The sequence below is a fragment of the Aythya ferina genome (assembly GCF_964211825.1).
Source record: "Aythya ferina genome assembly, chromosome: 12".
Classification (NCBI taxonomy): Eukaryota; Metazoa; Chordata; class Aves; order Anseriformes; family Anatidae; genus Aythya; species Aythya ferina.
The window spans coordinates 12,192,180-12,201,472 of NC_140308.1; the positions used below are offsets into that span (position 1 = coordinate 12,192,180).

Sequence of the window (9,293 nt, forward strand, 5' to 3'; positions counted from 1 at the left end):
CTGTCTGGGCTGCAGAGCCTGCGCTTTCCCTGTCCTCCTGGCTTCCACAGGCAGCATGCCCTGCTGCAAATTCCTGGCTGAGCACCGAGGCCAGGGCTGCCAGGAAGCCCAGATCTGCCTAGCAGCCAGCTACCTCAGAGCCCAGGATAGCAGCGAAGCACACATCCCGGCGGGCATGGCCACTGGCACGTATGTGCCTGACACCATTTCCCACCCGACAGCTGCACAGCCCCTGCCTCCCTGCCATGGCAGCTCGCACCATTTCTGAACAGTGTGTGCGAACACGTAGGTGCACCAGCAGAGAGGAGACATGGGGAGCCTTTATCACCCTGCCACATCATTTCATGCATGCAACGCACGGCCAACCCATTCTCCATACTATGGTGAGTGCAGGCTAGGGAAGGAGAAGATGTGGTCCTGGGTGAGTCCAGCTAAGCCGTTCCTCCACTTGCCTAGGCCTGGAACAGCTCCGTCGGTGAGCGTTAGAACAGAATAGTTCACTTAGAAGGGGCCTACAAAGATCATCAAGTCCAACTGCCCGACCGCTTCAGGGCTAACCAAAGGGAAAACATTACTGAGGGCTTTATCCAAACGTCTCTAGAACACTGACAGGCATGGGGCAGCAACCACCTCTACAGGAAGCGTGTGCCAGTGTTTGGCCACCTTCACAGTAAAGAAAATTTCCCCTATATCCTGTCTGAACCTCCCCTGGTGCAGCTTTGGGCTGTTCTCTCATGTTCTATCACTGGTGACCAGGGGGAAGAGACCGGTACATCCCTCCCTGCTTCCCCTGCTCAGGGAGTTGCAGAGAGCGATGAGGCCACCTCTCAGCCTCCTTTCCTCCAGACCAGAGAGCCCAAGTGTCCTCAGCCCTCCTGGCTGCCAGGGCACACTGCTGGCTCATGCTGAGCCTGCTGCCAACCACATCAGCAATGTGGGCCATTTCTGGTGGTCCATGTCCAGAGCAAGCCAGGATTTTGGGGGACAAATGGCCTTTGGACACAGCCAACACGGGGCTGGCAGGCTTGACCCCCAGCTCTGATGTAGCCACCTCCCAGCCCTGCTGTTGTCCATTGTCCCACTGCTCACACTGGCTTCAGCACCATGCAAGTCCACTGCCTGTCCCTGGAGCTTTAGATCCCAACAGATTTCCTTCTGGAGAACTGACTTAAGCTGAGAGAGACAGGAGGGTGCCTGGTGCATGTTGAAGGCCTCTGCCCATTCTGCTCACAGCCCTGAATGCCAGCAGCTGCCCCAGCTGCTGCAGGACACCCCCAGCACATCACCTGGCCAGCACCATGCTGCACGGAGCCACCACTGAGCACTCATTCCAGAGTCACCTTTGCCTGCAAGGAGACAGATGGGCCCTGAGAGGAGCTTGGGGCTCTGCTCATTCTGCCAGGGATGTGCAGAGACCAGGGGGACTCCCTCCTAAACACGTTTCCTGCTCCAAAGTTTAGTGATGTCTCCAAAGCTGATCTGGGGGAGCAGGAGAAAGCATGTTGTGGAAGCTGGGAGTTGTTAGGTCAAAACACACCAACACAGGGCCAGGGACAACGAAGGAGGTTTTGGGGTGTGCACAGACACGACGCAGTGCTTGTGTCTTCCACCGTTTTCTCAGGGCCCAGCGTGGCCCAACACAACCCCTTTGTATGAGACATCCATGGGATGATGGAGGGGGTGCTGATGGAGTACACCCATGTGCCCATCTGGCATTTAGGCAGTGTCTGGCCCTGTTGTCCTTTGCTCGAGGCTGGCCAAGGAGCAGTGTGGAAGCCTGGTACCACAGAGCTTCAGCTCCTGGTCCAACTGCTCCTCCTCACCCCTCGTTTTGCGACGAGGTGCTGGCAGGTAGCAATACCAGACAAGCTTATGGCAAGCTGCACGGTAAGGGCACGGTGTGTATGGCACAGACAAGGCAAATGTTGGAATGGCTTCACTGGGCCTGCAGGGTTTATGGGGCCGAGGTGATCCCCAGAGCCATCACTGTTGAGCGGTGCCGATGGGACTGGTGGATCGTGGACAGGCGATCCAGGCAGAGCACTCCCTGCTGCACTCCTGGGGAGCTGTCTGGCAAGATAATGTAGGTGAGATCACTGCCCCAAATTTCTGCGAAGGGCTTTCTTACCACCCTGTTGGCTGACTTCTGGCTCCTTAAAGAGCTGAGATGAGGAGCCTTGACTCTTCATCGAACTATGTGAGCCATCGATCTGCAGAAGTGAAGTCCCATGGTTGAAGGCATCACATTTAGATGTGCAAGGAGGGTTTGCCTGTGGTCATGCATGTTGCAGCTTCCCGTGCTGCTGTAGCAGGGGTACCTGCTGGCAGGGTGACCCTTGGGAAACGCTGGCACGTGTGGAACCAGCACTTGTGGCCCAGCAGATGTTGTGCTGCTCATCCGTGGAGACCAGGACGTCTGCCCCACATGGATCCAGGTTAGACCGAGTCCTTCCTGTTGTTTCTCCCCGTGTTTGCTGCAATCCACCCTGCAGAAGGCCGGGCTCAGGGTTTTCAAAGGCCAGCTGCCCCACCACCCAGGAAGCAGCAGTACTTTCTCTCCAGCAGGTGCCCCCGAGCAGACCTTTTGTGTTTCCTTACCTTTTGTCTGTGCAGAACCAGTCCCAAAGTCATGTATGGAGCTTTTTATTAGCTCTGTCCACAATAAAATTTTCTATGCCTTTTGCTAAATGGTTTCCTCCTTTCTGGAGTCATTCACCACATCTATCTGCCTGCTTGATGGTCCCCAGGGTCTTTGGTCCACCTTTCCCATAAGGATGTCCCAGCCAGGCTCTGCACCTTAACCTTGGGGGGTGACAGGGGTCCCCTCTTCGTAGGGCCCTATGGATGTTAGACAGGAGGCACATGCCCCCTGCTGTTTTTTGTTTGTTTTTTTTTTTTTTTTTGAGGACTAAATGCTGTAAAAACACAATTCCTTGACCCTGGATTGCGTCAACTGTGTGCTAAGGGAAGAGCCAGGCCCCAGAAGAACGGGCTCCCAGTGCTTCCAGTGCTGCGTATGGGCTCTGGTCTCTTGAGCATCCCAGCTGGCATCCCACAGAACTGTGTGTACATCTGTGGTGGTTGGTTTGGTCTGGGTTTTGTGGTTTTGCCACAACTGTGAGGGAGGAACGTTGAAGATGCGTATTGGGGGCACCCAGGAATGGAAGTGGTGGCACTGAGATGCCTTCAGCTCCTGGGAGAACTGGTGTATTGCAGGATGAACCCCCAGAAATGCCCCCAGTGCCTCAGCTGAATTTTCTCTCAACACACAGACCCTCGCTTTGGGTGCCACTCGTGGTGTCCCACAAAGCCCCGCAGGCTTTCCATGGCAGGCGGCGGCTCCCATCCACGACAGCTCCCACCCAGCTCCCTCCTTCCCCCGTGCTGAGCTCATTTCTGTCCTTCAGGGTCCCCAGCACAGCCACGCTGTGGGTCGGGGTGCGGGAGGTGCTCCAGTGCCCTGGCCTGGCCGTTCCCACCACAAGACACCACAGCTTCTTATCAGGAATAAGCAAGGCGTTTGCAGGAGGGTGACAGCTTCTGGAGCCCTTCCCAGCGCGGGGTTATAAATCTTGCTGGCTGTCGACCTGCCGGCGGCTCGGCCGGCCTCACAATGCGATCCTTTCTGTGCTTGCTTTCATCTTCAGGCGCGGCTCGCTTTCTTAGTCCTCCCTTTGAAGCCAGGGTGACCTTCCTGCAGGAGTCATCCTCGATTGTGACATTTTTGGAGTCCGTTCTGCTTTGGTGACCTGCTTTGGTGAGTCGCAGGGGGGAGATGCAGAGCCCTGCCCCTCCCCAGCCCCGTGCCGTGCATCGCAGCCGGGACCCCCGGCCCCCTGCCCACCCGCTGCACCTCGCCACGCTCACACCACTGCTCGGACACAGCTAAGCCCTGCTAATGCCTTCTGGACGCGCCGTTGCCGAGGTGACCGTATACATATTGCACAACCGCCGAAACACTTCCCTCTGTTTTGTAGCAACTTGCTCTATAGGAGCAGTGTTCCCACATAACCTCATCCCGCCCCAGATGCGGCGGAGCCAGCGACTCATTCCTGCGAGATAACTCCGCCGAGCCGGCGGTGCCCGGCCCCGTGGGAGGTGAGGAGGATGCAGGGGTGCAGGTCCCGGCACGTGTGCGCGCCCCGACCTGCACCCGCAGCGCCCTGAGGCCACTGCAGCATGCCAGGGCTGCATGCAGAGGTGGAAGCACCGGTGACCCCGGTCCTGTTTGCTGGGGTTAGGCACGGTCCTAGCAGAGGTGAGCCTGGCACCTGGCTTGCCGCATCCCTGTGACACCAACCCATGAGCCCCAGCACTTCTGGGGAGCTGCACAGCTCATTAAGCACCTGGGAACATCGCGATCTTTTCTGGATATCCCCAAAAAAGAAAAGTCCCTGGGGGCCCAAGCATGGAGCCACATCTCTGCTCCTCTCTCAGTCGTGCCACAGGACCTGCGTGACCTCCTCCGCGGCTCCTGTCCCTGCCACGGGCTCTGGACCAAGCCCCAGCCTCCTCCTGCGCTTCCTTTTCCGGGCTGCCGCAGGAGCAGCAGGAGCCAGCCAAGGACCTGGCTGCCGCGGCCACTTCGGCGTGCTCCGTCCCGACGGGGCTGTCACGGTGACAACAAATGCACAACAAACCCCAGCCCTTAGAAACCGAAACCTGACCTGCTCAACCCGCCCATGGGACGGCGCCGGTGGGGCAACGTGTCCCTCCGGGCTTGGTGCCCCTCTCCTGGCGCTCACCCAGCTCTCCAGATGTGCCTCCCCTTGGGGATACCGATATTATATCCCTTGGGGATCCAGATGTGCTGCCCCAGGGCCAGCACCTTGCTCCGTGTGGCAGCCCCAGTGACTGTCCTCTCCTTGGGGCACGCAGTGGCTCTTCTGAGCTCTGTCCTTGGAGGTACTCAAAAGGAGATGGTCCTGGGTGGCTCTAGTGGACCAGAGGACCTCGAGTCCCTTCTCACCTCCACCACGCTGTGACTCTGTGATGCTGGGACAGGTCAGAGGGTGCTCAGTGACCCCTGTCCCCTGGTGTGAACTGTGGCAGGGCCTTATCATGCGGGATGGGGCGTGGAGCAGTCCACAAACTCATGGGGTTAGCTCATGGGGTGGTTGGCTTTGCAGTAAAAGTATTGGACTTTTTTTCCTATTCTCCAAGCAGGAAAAAAAAAAAAAAAAAAAAAAGCAATCAAAACGAGTGCACAAACAAACAAACAGAAATGAGCAAGAAAAGCCCAATTTCCTCCTAGCTGCCACTCTGCATCTTCAAGCATGTAAAAAGCTTCCCTGCAGCCTCTGAAAGCTGGGCTGGGGGGACGGGGTGTGCAGAGGTGTCTTGGTGACAAACTGCATCTCCTCGGGCCTCCTGAAGCCGTCCAGGAGCCTGGTGCCCACCCCAAGCACAGGCGAAGCTGCCTGAGATTGGTCTCAGGCTGTGGCACAGCATCTCCTGCCGAGGGATCACAGGGTGACCAAAGACCAAACCTCACAAGTGAGGACAGCAGCAGCATCCACACCACCTCCTTCCCCCCCCCCCCAGCAGAGCAAACCCTGCTCAGCCAAGGAGGAGAAGAAAGGGGCTGGATTCAACGAGCCAGGGGCTCCTCTGCACAGCAGCAGCCTGAGACCTCGCCTGGAAGCCTTGGGAAAAGCGAACGCCTCTCCGGGTGCAACAACCAGAGGCAGGAGCTCAGCACGAAAGCAGGGTAGGTGATCCGGCAGGGCGACCTGCCTGGAGCCGCGGTGATACGCGGTGCTTTGAGAAATGCCCGTGGAAAAGGCAGAAAAAAGGAAGGGCAGCTTTGGAGGCTGTGGTATTGAGGGAGCGTTTTCCACACGCATGAATTTTCCCTTTTGCGGAGTGGAGGATGGAGGGATGGAGGACAAAGGATGGAGAGATGAAGGATGGAGAGATGGAGGGCAGAGGATGAAGGGCAGAGGGATGGAGCCGCTGCAACGCTGCCCCTAAAGGCACGAGAGGGCTCCGGGCGCACGAACAGCTCCGGGTCCCCCGGGGGCAGCTCCTCCGCGGGGTCCCCCCCCCGTTCCTCCCGGCTCCCCCCGACCAGCACCGGGCCGGGCGGGGTCCGGCGGCCGCTTCCCCGTGCGGGGCGGGCGGGAGGGGGCGGCCCCGGCGGCTCGGGCGGGCGCGTCCCGGGGCCCCTCCCGCTGCCGGGGGCCGGCGCGGAGCCAGCCCGGGGCCTTAAACAGCGGCGGCGGCGGCGCCCCGCGCCCAGAGAGCGGCGCCGGGAGGTGAGTGCGGGACCGGGACCGGGACCGGGACCGGGACCGGGGTCGGGGCGGGCGGGGACGCCGAGCTGCGCGGCTCCGGGGCTGGGACCCTCCCTAAAATAAAGGGTCTGCGCCCCCAAATGGCCTGGGACACCCCAAAAGGGGGCTGGGGCCACCCACACCCAAGGGCTCGGTGCCCCCCGGTGCCCTCCGGTGCCCTCCCGGTGCCGCCGGGGCGCAGCGGGGCCGCGATGCTGCCCCCCCCCCCCCGGGGTCCCTGCCCTTAGCGACGGTCGCTAGGGGCACAACCCCTCCTTAGCAACCGTCGCTAGGGGCACAGCATCTCCCCTAGCAACGGTTGCTAGGGGCACAGCCTCTCCCTAGCAACCGTCGCCAGGGCGGGGGGATGCGGAGTGGCCCCGGCGCTGCTCCCCCCGGGGTGGATGCTCGGCATCGGCAGCCCCCGGGGCTGGTGGCCCCACTCGGGAGCTTTCAGCACCCCGAGGGCTGTTGGTACCTGCGACAGCACCGGAGGCATGGGCTCAGGCAGAGCGCTGAGGCTGCCGCCTGCCTGCTGCCCCCCCTGCCCCGGTGGTAACGGGGCCCCCTCTGCCCCCCGTCCCGCAGCCCCATGGCTGGGAGCACGGAGATGGCGTCCCTGGAAGAGAGCTTCCGCAAGTTCGCCATCTACGGCGACACCAAGGCCACGGGGCAAGAGATGAACGGGAAGAACTGGGCCAAGCTGTGCAAAGACTGCAAAGTCACCGACGGCAAAAGCGTCACCGGCACCGACGTGGACATTGTCTTCTCCAAGGTGAAGTAAGTGACCTGGATTTCGGGGTCTCCAGTTGTGCGGTGAGGCCTGGGTGCCGTGGTCCCCGGGGAGGTGCAGCCCTCCCCAGGCCATCCATCACGGTGCAGCAGGCGCTGCCCTGGGGCGTCCTGCCTTCAGGGCTGCTTTGGAAGGACCTGGAAATAAATTAGTGCGGATTTTGGGGGCGGGAAGTTCAGATTTGGTGTCACTCAGGTGTCAAGGCGGGCATCTTGCCATACAGGAGCAGGGAAGGATGCTTGGGGCTGTCCCATGGGATGTGGCACAGCCCTGAGCTGGGTGACCATGGGCCTGAGCAGAGGCACCAGGGCTGATTTTGGGGACACGGTGACACCCAAAGCTGCACCAGGGTGCAGGAGCGACGATGGGTGGGGAAGCTGCATCCATAGTCTGACCCGTGCAGCCCGGCTGCATTTTGGAGGAGGCTGAGGAAACCCAGGCTGGTAGAAGAGAAATTCAGGGTCTCCCTGGTGCTATGCAGCCCCCCGCAGCTGCACCAGCAGTGCCGTTTGCAGGCACAAAGTGAGGATGTGCTTAGGGCATCCCGGTTTGGTGCTTGCAGGGGGAAGACAGCTCGTGTCATCAACTACGAGGAGTTCAAGAAGGCCCTGGAGGAGCTGGCGCAGAAGAGGTTTAAGGACAAGAGCAAAGAGGAGGCGTTCGAAGCCATCTGCCAGCTGGTGGCAGGGAAGGAGCCCATTAATGTGGGCGTCACGGTGAGTGCCAGCAGGAGGAGGAGAGCAGGTCGGGGTGGGAGGATGGGGCTCTGCCCACGGGCAAACGCTTTCTGGGAACCCCATAGCCCTGGGTCTGGGGCAGCACAGGGTCCCCGTGGGCTCAGGTGGGGATGGGGACGGGGATGGTGTCTGACTCCTTTTCTCCCTCTCCTGAACGCAGAAAGCCAAGACCGTGGGTGCCGTGGAGAGGCTGACGGACACCTCCAAGTACACGGGCTCCCACAAGGAGCGCTTCGACGAGACGGGCAAGGGCAAGGGGAAGAGCGGGCGGGAGAACATCGTGGACAACAGCGGCTACGTCAGCGCCTACAAGAACGCGGGCACCTACGACGCCAAAGTGAAGAAGTAGGGGCTGCTGCCCCTGGCGCCCACCGCCCCGCTCCCTGCGCGCCGGCCTTCGGCCATGTCAGCCTCGGGACGTTCCCGCGTGCCGTGGGGCCCGGGAGGCTGCGCTGGGGCCGGCCCCAGGCTGGCGGGATGTCGGATGCGATCGGGAAGTGGCCGGGCTCTGCCCCAGCGCCACGTCCGTCCCTTGTGCTGTGACCCCCCCCCCGCCCCTGCTGCTGCGCTGCTCCTCTCAGGGTGCCCCGCTGGCACCGACACCTTCCCTACCTCAGCCCCGGCCCCGGGGCACCCTCCCTGACAGTCCCAGCGGGGACCGCAGCCTGTCCCCAACCCCACAGCCCTGCTGGGGACCTGCCTTCCCCCCCCCCGCTGACACCACAGCCTTCGCTTTCCTTCACCCCCACGGGGGTACTCATGGCCCGGAGCCACTGGGCTGCTCCTGGGATGGGGCTGGCCCAGGGGACGTGGCCCACACCCCGCTCCGTGTTCCCCGGCCACCACCAAAGGTCCCCAAATCCCCAGAATTTTCACCCAAGTGGGCTCCCACTGCCTTCAAGAAGCCTGAACCAAGGGGTGCTGCAGCCCCGCGCTGTGACCCGGCTCTGCAATAAAGCCCCCTCCGCACTGACGCCTCGGCTCTGGTTGTGTTCGGCGACAGCCTGTCCGTCCGTCCGTCCATCTGTCCGTCCATCTGTCCATCCGCCTGCCCGCCTGCTGCTGCCGGGCGGCTTGGCTGGCCCCGGGGGCTCGATTCCTGGCTGGCCCCGAGTTGCCTGAGCAACCGCAGGCACAAACACAGCGCCTGGCTCCGGCTCCCGCTCTGTTTGCAACCAAACACGCGGGTTCCTGGTAACGTTCCCTGGGAACCGGCCGCGCTCGGGGCTTGGGCGGGTGCTCGGGGCTGGGCGCTGCCACCCACAGCACCCGTGGCTGCGGGATCGCGGCTGCCCCAGCCGCCGGGGACGTGCCTGGGGTGTGTGTGTGGGGCTCTCGGTCCCCGCTCGCTGCTCGGCTCCCTGCCAGCTCCGTCCTTCTGCATCCCATTCAGCTGCTTTTCAAAGCGCAGGCGGAGCGGGAGGCTGGCTGGCTGCTGCTGGGCTCCTCTCAGCATCACTGCCCAGCTCTGTGGTGGACTGGGATGTT

General features: G+C 61.7%; 1 protein-coding gene across 2 annotated transcripts; it reads left to right on the top strand.

Annotated features, from left to right (window-relative positions):
- The first annotated feature begins 5,486 nt into the window (after positions 1–5,486).
- TPPP3 (tubulin polymerization promoting protein family member 3) lies at positions 5,487–8,778 on the top strand. Of its 2 annotated transcripts, none has more exons than XM_084533720.1 (4): positions 5,487–5,710; positions 6,864–7,055; positions 7,631–7,784; positions 7,966–8,778. In XM_084533720.1, the coding sequence occupies exons 2-4, from the start codon at positions 6,868–6,870 to the stop codon at positions 8,152–8,154; spliced, it is 531 nt and encodes a 176-aa protein (XP_084389846.1). In that variant the 5' UTR covers positions 5,487–5,710; positions 6,864–6,867; the 3' UTR covers positions 8,155–8,778. The 2 variants fall into 2 exon arrangements, with proteins under 2 accessions (XP_084389846.1, XP_084389847.1); XM_084533721.1 differs by lacking the exon at positions 5,487–5,710 and adding an exon at positions 6,130–6,257.
- The last annotated feature ends 515 nt before the right edge of the window (positions 8,779–9,293 follow it).